Below are 19,812 nucleotides of genomic sequence, written 5' to 3' on the forward strand. Positions count from 1 at the left end.
AGGAGTGACCAGGTTATGTATTGCAAACTATGTTTATAACAGAATGATAATTTGTAATTGTGTTTACGAAGATGAGCATTATCCACAATGCCAGTTGGGGGCACCAGACCGCTATTATTTGTGAGCTTATAATGTTTTGTTGCTTGTGCATGAATGTTGCATTTAACAAACAAATTGTAAAATATTTTTCCCTCAGTTGAAAATGTCGTTGCACTGTTTTGTTAATATTAATCCATAATCTTGCCTATTTGTTGGTTTACTCTCAGGCTATGAAACATCCAGGCATTTCTGCTCTTTTCACAATTCAACATTTAATTTCCACGGGGTATATGCCATGGAGGAAGCGGGACTTCCGAGTTTCACACATCAGCTTTGTTTCCGGTTCCGGTTTGCGACTTGTGGGCCGCGTCCCGTTACTTGCGCACATGTGATAGGGCTGCTAGATTGTATCGGGGTCACCTAACAATGATGTCACGCTACAGGATTGGCAGGAAATTATCCGTTTACAATTGTTCAATAAAGTTATATGGGGAAAAAATCCGGTTGACATCAAAACATTGGAAAGAAAATATTAAAGATGTCATTTAAATAACAAAATGTATGGACTGAAATTGTAAAAACGTAAATAAACCCAAGAATATAAAAGCAGGATACTTAAAGATTGAATAAATAATAAAATAGATTGAAGCGTCTTCGATCTTGCCGATGACATCAGTACAGCAGCACTAACGAAATGCGCGATTCAGATGTGTTCACTTCGGTTTGGTTTATTTTTTAGCTGTTCACAAATCACAAAAACAGTCTTAAGAACACATCTCAGTCTCAATTTGTGTATTTATCATTTATTCAATCTATTTTATTATTTATTCAATGCTTTTACATTCTTAGGTTTAATTAAGTTTTTACAATTTCAGTCCATACATTATGTTATTTAAATTACAAATCTAATATTTTCGTTCCAATGTTTGACGTTAACTGGATAATTTCTAGCCAATCCTGTAGCGAGACGTGTTCGTTAGGCGACCCCGATTACATTTGGTACCGACACCGAAAACGGCGCTGTGTGAACCCGGAAGTCAGAATTCCGTGGCAAATACCCCATTGTATTGCTTTTGCCTTTCTGTGCCTGTGTCTAAATTCACAAGGCTGGGTCCTCCGAAGGCCGAATTTGTCAGCTGCATGACGTCACTCCTGGCGCGACTCAACAACACGCACAAACTGACACATGAATGGAGTGTCGGTCAATGCGCTACCGACTAGCAGCATTGACAATCCATTCATATGTAAGTGAGTGACTTTGATAGAGTAAACAATATTTTTGTACTCTTTGCGTGTTCCAATAAATTGAAGTTGAGTCTCTGTGAAGAAGTCCCTTTGCAAAGGTACTTAATCAGAAGCTTCTGATCACACAAATGAAGTCACCCAAGCAGTGATCTGTTCAAAAGTGTGTCTCCTCCTCCAGCACACAGCACATTTATTGAAAATCAGTGAATACAGGAAAATCCCTCTCCCCTCCCTTCAGCAAGTTCCCATAGGTGCAAAATCAGATTAGACTTCAACAGCAGTATATCAGCCTGTCCTTGGACTCTCTTTGACCGAACAGAGACTCCTACAAACTATACTCCCTTTAGATAATATAGAAAATAAACCTGTTACCTTCCTCTTTCCCAGGCAAGAGAGACAGATAAAAAAACAATCGACAGCACTATTCATTGAGCTATACTGAGTTAACATAATTATACCTACATCTACACAGTTATAAATAAATTCAAAACAGTTAAAATATAAAGTAAAACAGTAAAAATGTTAACAATGTTAACAACTTCATGCAGCCGACAAATTCGGCCTTTGGAGGAACCACTATGGAGGTAAATATGGTGCAAAACTAACTTGTAAAAAAAATTTGTACCTGTAGAAAAAAGTCTAAATTTGTATCTGTAAAAGTCGTGATTTGTACCTGTAAAAAAAAATGTGTATCTGTAAAAATAATGTGTACCTGTAAAAAACAAATTTGTATCTGTAAAAAACAAATTTGTATCTGTAAAAGTTGTGATTTGTACCTGTGGAAATGACAACTTGTAGTCAAAGAAGTCGCCACTAGGAGTCACAAGTGTTTTTTCTGCTGCTGTCCAGTCACGTGAGTTTTGCACCATATATCTCGCTACAAAAGGTGCAAAACTGATTCGTACTTGTAGAGCGACGTGATTTGTACTCGTAGAAGAAGAGGGCGGGCTCTGGAGGATTTGGGCGGGCTAAAGCTCAACTTCATTGGTTGAGCGAACGACAGTGGGTTGAACTCAAATGACGCCCATGCACAAGTCCGCAATTCCAAACAGAGTAGCCACACCAGTTTACACGTCATTTTGGAAGAAGAGGACGTCCCAGGCGTGAACATTTCAACATGGTTCAATATACAAACACCGTGTGGAACAGCTTAAACGTTGGTTGACATGCAGAGCACTCCAAGTGGGCAGAAAGAAAGAAGTTTTAGTATGAAGGTAAGATTTATTGTACGAACATAGCTCGTAATCCGGTGCTAGCTAGCTAGCTCATCTCATGTTGTCACGCAAACTGAACACATTGAAGTCACGATTTTTATTTCAAGATTTGAAGCCTACCAGTGTAAACATACGATCAATAGCTTGTACCTGTAAAAAAATAAAAATAATCTTAAAAAAATACCTCATAAACTGCTGCTTAGTACTTAGATGTGAAAATTACTATAGAGCTACAGAACCCTATTGAATGTTTTACAAGATAACCTAAACCTATAACCAAAAGTGGACAGTACTCAGCTACTTGTATTTGACTAACATTATATTCAAGCATCTGTACTCTTACTATCATAATAAAATAAAAACAAAACGTTTTTACTGCGAGTGGTTCTTTAAGCCGCTACAGGTATTTTACAAAACTTATTGCGTTATAACGCAATAGTATTGCAATGTAACGCAATGCTATTGCATTATAACGCAATAGTTATTTCAATATAACGCAATACTATTGCATTATAACGCAATAGTTATTTCAATAAAACTCAATAGTATTGCAATATAACGCAATAGTTTAGCAATATAACGCAAAAGCATTGCGTTATATTGCAATCGTAAATATTTTCGTAATGTCCCCTACGTAACAACGCAACAGGCACTATTTTTTTTTTTCTTCAGACAGTTCTCGGAATGGACGAAGTGGATATAAGAATTTAAGACTTGGATAAATTACATTTTAGACTTGGGATGATTATTTAAAAGAAACGGCCAGCAGGTAGTAGCAAGTATAAAATCAGCCAGTATCACTCAAGATTCTTGTTGTAGAAGAGAAGCAGGAAGTGTAGATTGGGACGGGGAGTGTCGTCTGTCACAACTCGCGTGTTGTGAGCAGCAGAGGGCAGCGGGGAACAGCGGACTGAGCGGAGAGGAAGTAGAAAATAAGCGATCTGCAAAACAAAACAGTTAACCCTGCAGGATTTCTTATTAGTTAAAAAAAAAGCATCCTCATCGGCTCATTAAAACTTGGCTATATTCTAACGCTGATAACTAAAGAACGGAAAAAGATAGAAATACACTTGTTTTTTCTGATACAGTCTAATCTTTCTTTTGGTATGTTCCATGTTTAGGCCTATATAGCAACACAATGTTCTGTGGGCCTTGCAAGATCAGTCAAAATCTAGTAAAACGGCTGGTATTGAAGGTGGTTGCTCCAATGGCTGGTCTTCAATGAGTTAATTAACTGGGTTAACTAAAATTTAAATTTGTTATCATCCGTCCATCCATCCTTCCATTTTCTGTAGGGCTTGAGCCTACCAGCTGACTTTGGGTGAGAGGAATAAGGTTCACCTGGAATGTTGGCCAGTCATCGCAAGGCAATTATTGTCACTTTTAGTGAAATTATTGGCACATTTGAATTGTTCATTTATGTAAAGGGAAACATGGGATGCCCCCCCCCCCCCCAAAAAAAAAACGCTGAAAAAAAGTGACCAATGTGGTCTTTCAGTGAAGAGGTGGGGCTGATCTAGAAGCCGATCCCACCTCTTCACGAAAAGCTCACTGCAACCCTCTGGCGGTTGGCCTGCTCAGATTCCCAAAACGCACATATATATTTATATATATATATATATATATATATATATATATATATATATATATATATATATTTTTTTTTTTATATGCTAGGAGGCCTCGTCCAATCTTTTTCAAAATTCACTTATCCGTGCGCACGACAGTTCAGGAGAATGGAGCTGAGTTTGGCGCTTACGGTAATTTGCATCGTTTTACCATCATTCACATCGAGCTCTTATTTGAGCAGTAGTTTTGTTTTGGAGCCGTATGATTTCCTTTTTGACACGGCGGTGGAAGCCTATTATAAGGGAGATTGGCTTTCGGTGATCCTGAACATGGAGAAGGCTCTCCGTAACAGAGCAACAGTCTGCAAAGTAAAGGCAGACTGCCGACTCAGATGCTCCAACCAGACTGCATTCGAAGACCCCTCGGCCGGCTTAGGAATTTCAATACCCGGGGCTGGATCTGTGGAGGACTTGGCTTTCTTCTGGAACATTCTAAAACGCGCGGACTGTGTGAATTCGTGCGAAAGGGAGAAACTTGGAATACCAACGTTACTTCAAGTCAGTGAAGAGGTAGAGTTGGAGTTCAGGAGGAGGACCCCTTACAACTACTTGCAAGTCGCATATTTCAAGGTACAGTAGTCCTACGTGCAAATAGCCGGTGTCTGTAACCACTGTTTAACTGTTCGAATGCACTATACAGAACTGGGATTTGTGTGTAGTATGTAAAAGAACACTTAATGTCCACAGCGAGTAGCCTAAATCTTAACACACACACACACCCCTCCCACGCAAGTCAAACAGCAATGCCACGTCATAAGCATTCATCATCGTCACTATCAGCCTTGTGACTAATAGTAGTGCGTTTACATATTTTTCTAACAAATTGAACTGATCCTTAATGTACAGCGTCTCTCGTTAGGCTGTTCTGTATGTATGTAAATCACATTTTCTTTAGGCGCTTTCTTACACTTCAGTCACAGACATTGCCCCCAGTTTTCTCCCATTCAGGGCTAGACTGGCCATCTGGCTTAGACGTTAGATGCTCGGTGGGCCAGTGCCTTTTGGGCTAAAGTGGTGCTATTTAATTATTACTTTTATGGAGTTAAATTAGCGTCAAAAGTTTTGTACTTGAAAAAATACAAACGAGTCAAGTCAGCCGTTACGTCAACTTCAAAATAAGAGCATTTCAAGGCATTGATTGCCATATATTATTAGAATAGTAAGGTTTATTTTGAAGTTGGCCTCACCACATCGGTTAGGTTTTTCCTATGTAGAAAATGCGGAGTCGGCCACCACCACCTAATTTTCTCCAGTCTGAGCGACTGATATCGCTCAACACAGCCGCAGTGCTCTAGCTGTGTTGATTGAGCAACGTATTTTAACTGCAGTTGCAGCGTTGCGCCATTATGGAGACGCTATATCAATAGCAGTGCACAGGAAAGACCTGATGTAATAACCGGAGAAGAAAGTTTCTTCTTTTCTTTTCTTTTTCTTTTTACTTTATTGTGCCTTTAGAGACCGCAGGAAGTAGGGTGACCAGCGTTTGAAGTTCAATTCATGCAACCCGCAAATTGGAGTCATGTCCCGCAAAATCAGTGCTTGTCCTAATAATAATATTAATAATAATAATGATTAAAAAGTTTTCCGCGATACTGTCAGCCGTAACCACGACAACAAGGCATAGCCACAGACTTTCATATGTACAGTCCGTCAGAGTCGCTCACAAAAAGTTCCCCGTTGCTTTTGTGGCTGCCAGACTGTTGTAAACCACAGACCGCTGTTAAATGGTGACGATGACAATGAAGAACTACCAGTTAGAAGTACACTACAACATGTCATACCTTTTGTTTTGTTTTTTTAGATAAATAAACTGGACAAGGCAGTGGCAGCAGCTAACACATTTTTCCAAGCAAACAAAGATCACGTGGAGATGAGGCAGAACCTGGATTACTATGGCACAATGTCAGGAGTGCAGGAAGAGGACTTCAAAGATCTCGAAGCCAGGCCACACATGGTTTGAACATAGCATTCTATTCTTGAAAGAATATAATTTGAAAATGTTGGGCTTTTGACATTTGACCTCACAATAATCTTCCAAGTTGATAATATCTATATCAAATTTTGTTCAAGGCAAAATTTTTGATGGGAAAGAGATATTACAGCAGCAACTCTTACAGTCTAGCAGCCGAACTAATTGAGGTGGCTGTAACTGAGTACTTCATTGCTGATGAAGAGTGCAGAGCGCTTTGTGAAGGAAGCTACAACTATGATGGCTACAATTACATGGAGTACAATGCTGACCTCTATCAGACATTGACAGGTGAAGCATCGTTATACTGGATTTCGGTAAAGGGACCCATCAATAGACTTTTTATAGTTGTGTCTTTTTGTCAGACCATTACATACAGGTACTGAATTGTAAGCAGCGTTGTTCTGTGGAGCTGGCCTTTACTGCTGTTGGAAGTGAAAAGCCTTTGGAGGATTTTCTTCCCTCACACTTTAACTACCTGCAGTTTTCCTACTACAACAGTAAGTATTTTGTGTTTGTGTGACTGTGTAATATCACTAATGCAGTCATTATAGGATTTTTAAGTTTTTTCAAAAATTGAACGGCGGGGGCAGCCCCAAATGCTTCGCTGGGATGTTTACATTACTTACAAGCGGGTACTCTTGTCGAGACGAGATCGGTTCTACTAGCATAGCAACGAGCTTCGCCTGCCTAATACTGCACATAAACACATTGCGCTTTCGCTCCTACAGTTAATAATGATAGCCTCCATGGCGACGTATAAAAGTTGCAAGTACCAGCATTTTCACAAAGTGATTACGAGGAGCGAATAACAAGCGAGAAAGACGGAGAAGCTGTGCTAACTGCTATTCTAACCGGCTAAAGTTATCGTGGACGTGGCAATAACATGCTTGGGTGATCGATTAAATTTTTCACAAAAGTCTCGTTGGAACCGCGTTAAAGTGGAGCGTGTTCAACTTTTAACAGCAAAATAGCAGCCAATTTAATTAGTATCTGGATGCGACACAGTTAGCAAATTCATGCTACACACTTCGGTAAACAGGAAGTGATGTGATTGTTACGGTGTCACGTATGTCAGTCGGGAGGAGGATTAAACGTTTCTTAATATTGATAAGCGAGTCAGAAAATGGTGGATATACTAAAGTGAATACATTTAATATCACTAAATGTTATTTGTTTTCACAGTGTAGTCCTGAGTATTGATTTTGACTTTTGAAATATACACAATACATTTTCTCTAAATTACATTACATAGTAGAGCTCATAATTAAAAAAAAAAGTTTTTATTCAATTTCTGTCAGAACATCTTTGTATCCCTCTTATTTAGATGAATACACTTTGTTAAAAATATGTCACTGTGCCGCTTCTGTTTGCATTTGATAATTTTATATAGCAGCACTACTAATGGATGCGTTTCTCATTTGATACACATATGTTTAATGTCACTTAAACATCAAATGAGAAAACGTAAACAATCATAGTGTGTTGTAGAATTGTTTAAAGACTTACTAAAAATCTATTGTGGCATATCATTATCATGATATAAAATAGCCTATATCGTGATAGAATAATTTTTCCTAATCGCCTAGCACTAGACTTTCGGCTGGATATGGGGTGCACCTGGGAATGGTCAGTCCATTCCAGGGCACATATAGACAAACAACTATTTATACTCTCATTCCCACCTTTGGTAGGGTGACCAAACATGCTGCCTGTTGTTTCATCCTTACCGCCTTACAGGGTCTTGTCTCCTCCTCCACTACTCTTACCTCCTCCTGTACCGGGCGCCGCTTCTCCTTTCCCTTGATGTTTAATTGAGGAGTTGGGAAGGACCCTAGCCCAACTCGACCCCGTGTGACCAGTGACCACTCCCACTAGGTTCCTGTGACCTAGCCTGGCCTCTGCCACTTGGACAGCAGCACCTTGACTTCCTCCTCCAAGGATGTAAAGGGCAGCTGTAGTTTATTGTTGTGCCAATAGAGCGCGATGCTGCTCAGGCTCCTAGGTAACCCAAGTCGTTTTCGGAGATGACTGCTGGCCTTCCTCAACAGGGTCTCGGCACTCGACTGCTGAGATTGGGAAGGTGTAGATGAGGAATGGCCACAGGATCCTAGGGAGAAAGCCGTGCTGGTAGACCCAGGCTTTAAACATCCCTGGGAGGCCCGACTTATCCACGGTTTTCTCTCAAGAGAGCAGCCAAACATCTTACCCAGAATCTTGACTGGGTAAGATTCACAGATTCTCTGTGATGGTGGGGATGACTTTGTCTGAGATGTTGAACCGGAACTTGTCCTCTACCCTCCCTTTCTTTAGCACCATGGATCTTGATTTGGCTGGTTTAAAACGCATCTGGGCCCACTCCACCAGCTTCTCGATACTCTTCAGAATCCACCGATAGCCTGGGACTGATTCTGTCATGCTTTGAGGTCATGACAGAATGAATACCCTGATGGGTGGCTGCCGTTAACCAGATCCTGAATAAGGCCCTCTGCACCCTGGCTCAGCAGACTTAATGAGCATGTTAATGGCCAGGGAGAACAGTGTCACAGATACTGTGCACCCTGTGATAATGCCGACCTCCACCTTGTGCCAGGATGATGATGTTGCTCCTGAGGAGCCCCTCATCCTGAAATTGTTGTCATCTCACCGAACTGTCTCAATTGTGACTACGCAAACAAATTGTCACAGCTATAGATGAGTCCAATTGTATAATCAGCCCTCCTTACTACAGTCTTACTACAGCTAATCAGTGGAATTCAGCTTATCTGGAGGGTAAGCTGTGGAGAAACTTGATGTGTTAGGAAAAAATAAATGACTGCGATTTTGGAATCAGCATGCCAATTTTAGTTTTAATCAGTATAAAAATCTAGCACAATGGATTTTTTTCAAATTGTTCACTAGTGTTTTTCATGGTAAATTAGTGTGCTAATAACAAATCAGGTGTAATAAAAAAAAAAAACTAAATGCACTTTTCTCGATAAAATTAAGGTGTGGAAGTGGTATTTCTGTTGCATATTGAATAAGTGTGGAATTTGTATTTTTGTTGCATATATACTGTATGTACAGTACATTCTGTATCTCACACTTTGAAATCATAAGCCTGAAAACTGTTTGCACATACAGTTGTACTGTACCTAATCTGATCTGTAGGTCAAAATTAGATGGCCTTTCCTTATACAGCCTATTCATATTGCAAGTGTGCACACAATACGTATCGTGGTATAAATTAAATAAAATGGACTGGAACCTGTTTTAAAGTCTGTTCTTCCTGCACTTGACTCTAGGTGAAAACTATGAGCTGGCCATTGAGTGTGCAAAGACCTACTTGCTCTTCCACCCTGACGATGAAGTAATGAAACAAAATCTTGCTTATTATTCAGCCATGCTAGGATTGGACAAGTCACAGTTCATACCCGCGAGACAGGTACAGTTGTTCTAACTCACAATGTTATTTTAAAAATGATGATAACACATAAACTTTACATTGTAGAATACAACAAAATCAGGTTCATTTATTTGGACAAATATCCAATTGGAGATAGATGATCAAAAAATAAATATATTGATTTGTTGTTTTAGCTGGTGCTGAAGATTACTGTTAATATGAAAAATACATTCATAAGAAAAACTGAGAATCACATATTCGTAAGTTTTTCAATAAATTGAACCGTGGAGATGGTCCCAAATAGTTTACCTGGGCTGGAAAGGCAGACGCGAAGCTATTTGGATGACGAAGGGTCAGTCATAAGTGGTAGCACTGTGTCAGGCCACCAAAACACTGCAGATGCTGGTTCGACTGGACCAATTATTTTTTTTATAAATCAATACGATGAAATCAGCACAGTCCTGTTTTAAAAGAAAACTACTACTACAGTGGAACTTCGAGTTACGAACGAACCTTTTTACGAACTTTCCAAGTTGTGAACACAATTTTGGTTGAAAAAATGCCTCTTCAGAATTCAGTGATTCCGTTTTTTTTCACTCAGCGGTGGCTCTCCGCCGCTCCTAAATCCGAGCCGCTGCTCTTTAGAGCCAGCAGGGGGGGGGGGGAAGAGCCAGCAGGAAGAAAAAAAAAAAAACGCCCCTTTTCGCACGCTGAGCCAAACGGCTTTCTGGGCGAGAACCAATTACCTTTTTAACATTGCCCCTCATCTTTGCTTTTCAGGTTAGTGATGGCTCGGGTGATGGCCGAAAATCGCTTCCATTGGCGCAAATATGAATTAAGCAGTAAAATCCACCTGTTTTTATCCATATTTTGTATAGCTGCCATTTTGCCACTTGCTAAAAATTACATCAAAGATGTTCACGGCTCAGTTTGCGAATTTCATATGACCAAACTCAGAAAAAAGGGGTCTTCTGCCCTCAGTTAGTGTAGGGGACGTAACCTAGGCAGCGAGCTAAGACTGAGTGTGCATTTTCTGATTTCTACTAAGTACATCAATGGCCTTGTCTGTGGATGAGAATGAGCTCAGTTTGTCATCCAGGTAGAAGTGACGTTCATTAAATTGTCTCACATCGCTGCCATACTCACTTTCAGCTTCTAGAGCTGTCCTCCTCAGTCCATAGATAGCAACTGATGGTGATAGGCAGTTGCCGAACACATACAAGCACATCCGGAATTCCTCCACTTCTCCATCAAGGTTGTGGTTTTTGAACCAGAGAAAACGGAGATAGTCCCGGTGATCTTCTCTGACCATGAAATTGTGGAACATTTGCTCCACGTCCGCCATGACTGCGTAAGGGTCGTACCGGAAACGCATCAACACTCCCACCAGACTGTTGTTGAGGTCTGGCCTTTTAAGCAGAACATCATTGAGAGAGACATTATCACATTGAGCACTTGAATCAAATACTATTCTGATGTTTCCAGGTTTTTGTGGGTGATATACACCAAAGCTTGGGATACCAGCATTCCTGCTCGGGGGTGAGAGGTGGGGCAGGTTAAGCGTGACCCTTCATGAAGATTATTTCCATGAAATTGATATAATGTTCTCTCATTTCAATTTTCCTTTTTAATGTTTTGCGTAATGACATCAGACTGAGAGCAAGCTCCCTGTTGTTGGGCAAACGCCGTCTCTGGGGACGAAATGGGGCTACCCAATTATTAGCCTCATCTTTTGTAAACTCGTTATGCATAACATTTAAGAATGTTGCGTCTTCTACTGAAAAGGCCACTTTGTCATCATCAGGGGTTGAATTGAAAAGGAATTTACTCAGTTCATCTTGCGCATTGTCACGGAGGGAGCATTTATCTATGTACTTCTCTTTGGTGTGGATAGTGTTCGTGCAAGGAGTGAAGAAGCTGGGCCGTCCGTTGTTGAGAATGTTTGTTTTGAAGGAGTTCACTGTTGGTTTATGTGCACCTGAGAGGCAAACGTCTCCTATGATCACCCATCCTAAGTCCAGACATTGAGCGTAAGGTGCATCGTTAGAGCCATTTACCTAGTTGCGGACCTTGTGTGTTCTAATTATATCGCTGTCTAAGAGGAGCAGGATGTCAGCTGATGGGTCTAGAGGAGGAATCTGTGATGCTATTGGGCGTAGATGAGGATGAGCTGCTGCTGCTTCTGATGTAGGTATTTCATTCCTGTTATCTGGAATCTGACCGCATTCTGTCAGTGTGGGCAACACCATAGACACCTTTCCACTTAAATTTTCAATGACAAAGTCGTTAGCCCTGCGGCCGCCTGTGTCTGACAGCCCTGCACATGTTTTAATGGTGTATGGAATTATGTTACTGTATACACCAAACATCGTAAAACCCAGATCTGGCATGACGTACATCTTTCTTTTATTTTCGGGGGACGCTTTTGGGTAGACATTGACTAAGCAGATCTTTGCGCACGATTTGCCTTGAAATCCTGGACCACATATTTCTGTACAGTTGGATGTAGTGACTAACGGGCTAGTGTCGTTTTGCTCCCCGCCATCACTCTGGGAAGGTGTGTCAGAGTCTTTTTGTGACCATGGTGGTGGTCCGGCATTAATGGCTGAAATGTGTGTATCGCTATTGCACTCAGAACAGTGAATTACAGCGTTACAGTCTTTGGCCCTATGAAAAGAGGATGCGCAACATTTGCAGCATATAGAGTACTCTTTAAGCAGACTCTTCCTCTCATCCAGTGTCTTCATTCTTAAGCCCCTGCATTTGGCAAGAGAGTGTGGCTTATAGTGAATAGGGCACTGCTTATCTGGACTGGGGAGGGAGGTTGTGACCTTGTCTGTCGTGCCAATATCCGTTTTGTTGACTGCAATGGGGACTCCGTACTTGTTTAGTCTGAGCCTTTTCAAACTTAGGCGAAGGTGCACTATGACCCTGTAGCTTTTCGACTATTGGGTTTATTCCCCGAGAGGTGTCAAGGAAACTAAGACCTGGCAAATAGTTTTGAGTTTGAGTTTTTTGAAAGATCTTAGGGAATGCTTCTAAGCGTTGAAAGAGGGATGCCTCAATTACCTCTGGCGAACCATAGTTTTTGTCAGCACAATGTTCACGTGGACGCACTGTGAGGAGTGGTTCTCTTGGATCTGGGTTGGGTGTTTTAGTGCGAGGTTGGTTGGAACTAACTTGATGCTCCGTGTCAACCATCTCTTCCTCTACAGTCTTGTTCTTTCTGAAAATGGGTGTTCACAAATTATTGTGCACGTCTAATAGAAGGAGGTATTGTACCTGGGATTCCTGGGCTCACGAGATTAGTGGGGTGAAGAACCCCTTCAGCTGCAGCCTCCAAGACCACAGCTGCAGCGAGTGCTGCTTCAGCCTCACCCTCTTGCTTCAGAGCGCTGAGTGTTGCCTCGATGCGTGCCTTTTCAACCTCCATGTCAATTCGGTGTTGGGCGTACCGGGCTCTGGCGAGGTCGGCTTCGGCAATGGCTCGAGCTTGAGCTGCGGCCTGGCTTGCAGTTGATGCACTGGAGCGCCGTGATGATGATGAGTGGACCTCCGATCTGACCTCAAGTTGAGAGAATTGTGGCATGGTCCCAGTGTGTGACATCTTGCTAAATGAAGCAGAATCTTGGCATATAGTAAATCTTTTCACTCTTCAGCCCTCAGTTAGTGTAGGGGACGTAACCTAGGCAGCGAGTTAAACATTTGAAAAAGTTCCAGAAAATAAAAGGACACATGGTTGATGTAGCCTTTGGTCTTCCTTTTTCTTTCGTATTTTGTGAAACTACAACATAGAGATCAAAATAAAACATAAGTGCTCCCGCATAAAAAATAACATTACAGTATAAGCAATACTACTTAACATCTGCGTAGCACAAGTAGGCTAACAGTGACTTTAGCATAGGTCAGCAGCTAATGGCTAATCGTTTTGAAGAAAGTTCACCATTAAGAAACTTAAAACAAACACGAATGCGTCACAGCATTATGACTGGTATGACTTACAGATTATGCTCTGCCAAGGCTCCAAAATAAAAAACAATGGCGAAAGAGGGAATTCGTCGTTTTCTACCTCCCTGTTGTAACTGCATGTGCAGGCTTTCAGTAATACAGCTGCTGTATACATTGCTTCGCCAGTAGCTCTGTTTTACAAAGTCAAATATATGAACACACAATGGCAAGGGTGACATCTACTGGCAAAGGTAGAACATAACTAGATTTCGTCACAAAATAAACTTCACAATACAACTCAATTTACTATCATATGAGGGACAGAACAAGGCAAGACGTGATTGTTCATTTACTTGTGTGTGAGCAGCTGTCAATGGCAATTTTACTGCTTAATTTATATTCCATAAATGCAATATTAATCAGAATGCTTGCTGTATTTAGACTAGACTGGTGGGGGAACATAGAACACACATACACACAAACATACATACATACATACATACATAGGGACTGAACAGCAACTGAAGCAGGTTTTATTCTGTCGATACAGGTCAGTACATATGGTCTTTCTCGGTCAGTGTATTTTTTTCGAGGCTTCGCGTCATATATCATTTGCCAAAAAATGTGGTCACACGCCAAAAATGGCGGGAAGAGACGAGAGACGGAGGTGCCCACCTCTACTAACATCCACTATTTAATTTGATCACACTTTTTTTTTTTTACATTTAATGTCCATAGCCTTTTACATAAAAAAAACATTTGTTGATTTCAAGAAATGAGGTATAACAAAATATTTTTTAAACCCTTAGACAGTGAAGCGATTCATTCAGCGTTCCCTGCTGGAGAAAGAACTGATGTACTTTGGATATGAAGCATTTGGAATAACATTTGTTGATCCTGTGAGTATTTCAAGCCTAAGTGGTCCCTTAAGTATTTGCAATTTAAATGTGTCTGTATTTATTGATGTATTTATTGATGTATTTATTGATGTATTTATTTATGTATTTATTTATGTATGGATTTATTTTTTATTTTTTTATTAAGGATACCTGGACCCCAGAAGATATAATGCCTAGAAAACTGAGAGACAAACAAAAGTAAGAGATACTAATGAATACAAATTCCATGTATGATTTGATTATGATGACTTGATATTCAATCAAAAATGTTGAAGAAAAAAAACATATATTTTTTTAACTTATTGGTTTGTTTTTCATGTGTTTGATTTTATGCTTGGATAATTGTGTTTGATTTTGATATTTCACATTCTTGATTTTTGTGACCCGGAAATCAATTCCAAATTACTTGGACATGAAGATCCATAATTTTGCCATTGCTACAGTTGCCAGTCAGAAAGTTAGAATATCAAGGAAAAGTCTATTTCAATAATTTGTTTCAAAAAGTGAAACTTTTGTTATATTAGTTGAACACAAAGTGAAACATATTAAGCCTTTATTTGCTTCAATTTTGAGTATGGCAGAAAAAATAAAAATCCAGAATTTCACAAGATTAGAATATTGTGACAAAGTCAACATTGTAGGCTCCCTGTGTCCCAATATTGTGAGCTAGTTAATGCAAAACAACTGCAAAGGGATTTCCTCAGCCTTTAAATGGTCTCAGTCTGGTTTAGTAGGCTTAACTAGATGGTTGTGCAGACAGCCATCATTAACACACTACATAAGGAAAAAAAGGTCTAAAAAAAGAATTGCAAAAGTAGCTGGATTCTCACAGACCGCTGTATTAAAGTACATGAACAGAGTGTTCAGAGGAAGACTTTACGGAAAAGGTGCACAAGTGACAGGGATATCAAGCAACGGTGGTTAAAAATCTGGGGTCGCACCACAAGGAGTGGACTGAGGCTGGTGTCAATCAATCATATTTTATTTATATAGCACCTTTAATACATTAAAATGCAACTCAAATGTGCTGAACAATTAAAACATCCATAGTACAATAAAAAGAAAACCAACCCGTCCAACCAATATCCCCATGATCATACACATGCCATGGCGAGGCACAGAGAAACCATGTAAGGAAAGACACCCAGGAGGAGCTCATCCACACTGAGAGAGATGATGGCCCACGACCACAAGGAGAGACCCCCTGCCCAGATTGACACCGCTGCACTCCACACAGAGAGTGAGGAGCGCCACAGCCCCCCACGCCCAAGGGGTCCCCTGGACGACTGCCCCGCCATGTACGACATGGGCTACAGCTGTAGAATTCCAAGTTCTCAAGTCAATTTTGCATTTCCTTTGGAAATTAAGGTCTCCCAGAGAAGCAGAAAAGTCAAACTGCTTTAAGTCCAGTGTGAAGTGCCCACTGTCAGTAATGGTTTGGGGAGCCTTCACATATGCTGGTGTGGCTCCATTGTCTTTAATCAAGTCCACAGTCAACGCAGCGGTCTACCGGGAAATTGTATGCGTTTTTTGGAAACAATGATTTAATTTTTCGGCAGGATTTGGCACCTCCCCAAAAAGCCCAAACTACCAATACCTACGCAAACGCGCTTCTACCGTTAAAACCGGGAGCGCTCCTGCACTCTTCTCCCTTTAAATGCGGGAGAGCGGAGAAGTCATTTTATTTTGTTTTGACCAATTCTCGATTTCTTAGCCGATGAAATGCATCAGAATATATACGAGAGGGTGACGGGGGCCTTGTAGCATGTCCTGGAATTTTATTCGAGCATTTATGGCTTACGCAGATTTGCGGGGGTTATGAAATAAATGACACGATTGACGACGGCGCAGGAGGACTTTGAATCAGTGTAACCAGTTGACAGTGGCATATTGTTAAGATATGTTTGTAGACAATGAGGATGTTGAAAATGTCAATGGCTTTTTAACGGAATGGACGACAAATAGCCTAATTACCACTCAATTCCCCGAGGTTGTTACAACTGCGGTCCAGTGTTGAAGGTAAATATACCCTCAGATGTGACAGTTGTTTGTTAATTTTCTTTTTTTTATATTGAAGATTTATAATAATAAACTTATGTTTGTGTGAATGCCACAGGTGTAAGCTCTGAAATGTTTTGGGAATTATGTTATCTGCTTCAGGAGCTGAGATATAAATTATTTTTAATATTGTTGAATTTCCAGGAAAACTTCAGGTTTTGGGGGGTAACTCTAACGTCACCCATAGGTCTTAGAGACATGTTTTGCCAGGCGCCTTAATGAGTTAATAGCCATGGAATATCAGTACTTCAATTGGCCAGGGAACTCGCCTGACTTGAACCTAATTTAAAATTGACAGGGTATTGTCGAGGAGAATGAGGGAACAGAAACCGTGAAATGCAGATGATATAAAGGCCGACATGAAAGCATCTTGGGCTACTATAACACCTGAACTGTGCCAAAGGCCAGTGGTGTAATCAGTACCTGCGTATACCCACTTCTTTTTCCATCGGTTTTGCGTCTACCCACTTCTAAATCCTCTTTGATGTGCACCGTTCAGTAATATGTGAAGATGGTGAAGCCATGGCCCACCCTCCTGTGCCTCTAATTGACTAGTAGGCTAGTAGGCCTTCACAGATTAGACTGGCTAACTTTATGCATGAGAACTGATAAGCCAATTGTAGGCAGAGTAGAGCGGGTCATAAACAGGGTGAATGATCCTTTCCGCAGTTTTAGTTCAACCGGAGCACATCGCGCTCATACACCTGAGACTACTTGCGGTGTGGTTTCGATCCCCGGAGTGGGCGCCGCTGGTTACACTTTCCTACATGATCTAGTTTTGTTTTAGTAGCTAGACTCGTAGCTGATTTTAAAGTAAGTTAAAACACAAGAATGGAGACATGTACTTAAAGATTCGGCCCTAAAACAATATTGAGATCTAATAGTGATGACTGTTATTCACAATTTGTGTTCATTGTTGATGAAGTCATGATAATTTTATGATCCTCACAATTGTTATTGTAAGCAAGTAAAAATTATGGATTTTGCTTACATGTCGATTTTCTGACCAGAACCTGTATGTCAGTTTTGTTTTGTTTTATGAAGACATAAGTGTAACAATGAGGACAAAGTTTTAATTTTTCCTATTTGTATCAGTCATTATTATCCTGTGGATACGTGTTAATTACATGATTCACAAATACTCCCACAGACATACAAACATTGTATGTGCGCACAGACAAAAAACATGGCTTAAAGACCTCCATTACCACGACAGAATTATGTAAATTTGGAAAAATAATGGAGGAAAAAAAACAGGTGTGCATACAATGACAGTAAAACATAAAATAAATACAACCATGTATGTGAGGCGTTTCTTTTAAATGAGAATGAAGTAAGATGTTTAAAATAGCAACAACAACCATTTATAGGAGATCTTTTATTTAAAAAACATAAAATTGAAATTAGACCATGTATAGCAAAGCATTTATTTTATTTATTTATGTATTTATTTCTTTTGCAGCCATATATTGTAAGTTTTTTTTTATGACCACTTATAGTAACTGGCTTTTTTTAATGACCACATGACCACATGTAGTAAAGTAAAGGATTTATAAAAATAAGACCTTGTATAGTAAACATGTATTTAAAAAAATAACTGTAGCATTTATTTAAAAAAAATATCATGCCATCATCTTTGAGGTCTCTAGGTTATTCTCCCAGCAGCACAAAGGTAAAAAATAGACGTGTATGAAAATAAGGTAGTGGTTGCTATGAACATTTGAAAGATGCCAAAGTACCAAAACTTTAAACCTGTTTTTCTCAAAACTAAGGATTGCCGCAACTTTGTCAATTTTTGAGGTACGTCCATGTATTATATATAATAATAAAGGGAATTAAGTGTAGAATTTGAATATATGAATATCTCAATTCTGATTTTTTTGTGTTTTTTTTTTGCCTGTTGCAAATAAAAATAATTACCATGTATAGTAAGACATTTATTTAGAAATTAACAATGTAAGGCATTTATGTAAAAAAATACATGTGTAGTAAGGCATTTAAAAAAATTATCATGTATACTAAAGCATATTTTAAAAGATGACCATCTATAGTCAGACATTTATTTAAAAACAAACAAACATGTATAGCAAGGCATTAAAAAAATATGACCATGTATAGTCAGGCATTTATTTAAAAAATATATCATGTATAATAAGGCTTTTATTAAAATAAAATAAAACTATTTATGTAGAAAGGCATTTATTATTTTCAAAATAAAATGACCATATATAGTGATGATTTTGTTTAAGACCATGAATAATAAGGCTTTTTTTTATTTACAAAAATGTATAGCAAAGTCATTCAATATATATATTTAAAAAAAAAAAGGAAATAATGTTACTTAAAAAAAACATTAAATAAAAATAAGACCATTTATTTAAAAGAAAATTACCATGTATACTATGGTTTTATTATATAAAAAAATTACCATTTATAGTATTGGTTTTATTTTTATTTTGTATTTTTTTAAGTTACCATGTATTGTATAGCAAGACATTTATTTTTAAAATAGCCATGTATATAGTAAGGAATTTATCTATAAAAATAAAACATGTACAGTAGTTTTTATTATTAAAAAAATGCCATGTTTAGTACATTTTTTTAATTTTAAATACTATGTATAGTAATACTTTTATTTTATTTTATTTTTAAATAAATGACCATGTATAGAAAATAATCAATGTAGCCGCAAGGGGGAACAAGCCAGTGTCTCCTTGTGCCAATCCCAAAAATAAATAAATAGATAAATACAGAGGGTTGTATCAGGAAGGGCATCCGACGTAAAACTTTGGCCAAATCAAACATGCGAATCAAATATATGACTGCCATACCAGATCAGTCGAGGTTCGGGTTAACAACGACCGCCATCGGTGTGTTGGAAACTGGACTACTGTTGGTCGAGGAAGGAGAGGAGGAAGGTGTGTTCGTAGGAAGAAAGAGAAGAGTAACACCAAGAGTCTTGGACTGAGAGTAGGCACTTTGAATATTGGAACTATGACAGGAAAAGGTAAGAGCTGGTTGACATGATGAAGAGGAGGAAGGTGGACATACTGTGTGTTCAGGAGACCAGGTGGAAAGGGAGCAAAGCTAGATGGTGTAATCTGAAGGAGATCAGCGACTGCAGAGTAGTGGTAGGTATATATAGAGTGTAGCCAGACAGCATAGAATGGTAGTGTGTAGGATGACTCTGGTGGTGAGGAAAACAAAGACGGTAAAGGCAGAGCAGAGGACGAAATGGTGAAAACTGAAAAAGGAAGAGTGTTGTATGACTTTCAGGAAGGAGTTGAGATGGGCTCTGGATGGTCAGGAGGTGCTTCCAGATGACTGGACAACTACAGCAAATGTGATCAGGGAGACAGGTAGGACAATCCTCGGTGTGTCATCTGGAAGGAAAGGGGATAAGGAGACTTGGTGGTCGAATGAGGAG

General features: G+C 39.4%; 1 protein-coding gene across 2 annotated transcripts in view; it reads left to right on the top strand.

The window, feature by feature from the left end:
* Positions 1-2,342: 2,342 nt before the first annotated feature.
* Positions 2,343-19,812, top strand: part of p3h1 (prolyl 3-hydroxylase 1) — a 43,404-nt gene continuing 25,934 nt past the window's right edge. Inside the window, exons 1-7 of one of the 2 annotated variants that reach the window (XM_086086035.1) lie at positions 2,343-2,498; positions 5,928-6,080; positions 6,197-6,386; positions 6,461-6,595; positions 9,380-9,519; positions 14,238-14,327; positions 14,473-14,525. In XM_086086035.1, the coding sequence (XP_085942161.1) occupies positions 2,451-2,498; positions 5,928-6,080; positions 6,197-6,386; positions 6,461-6,595; positions 9,380-9,519; positions 14,238-14,327; positions 14,473-14,525 (809 nt within the window). In that variant the 5' untranslated portion in view covers positions 2,343-2,450. Of the gene's footprint in view, positions 2,499-4,093; positions 4,697-5,927; positions 6,081-6,196; positions 6,387-6,460; positions 6,596-9,379; positions 9,520-14,237; positions 14,328-14,472; positions 14,526-19,812 lie in introns of those variants that run through there. The other variant, XM_086086034.1, reaches the window with a different exon arrangement.

This window comes from Leptonotus elevatus, chromosome 10 (assembly GCF_054856555.1).
Source record: "Leptonotus elevatus isolate MCC_2025b chromosome 10, RoL_Lele_1.0, whole genome shotgun sequence".
Classification (NCBI taxonomy): Eukaryota; Metazoa; Chordata; class Actinopteri; order Syngnathiformes; family Syngnathidae; genus Leptonotus; species Leptonotus elevatus.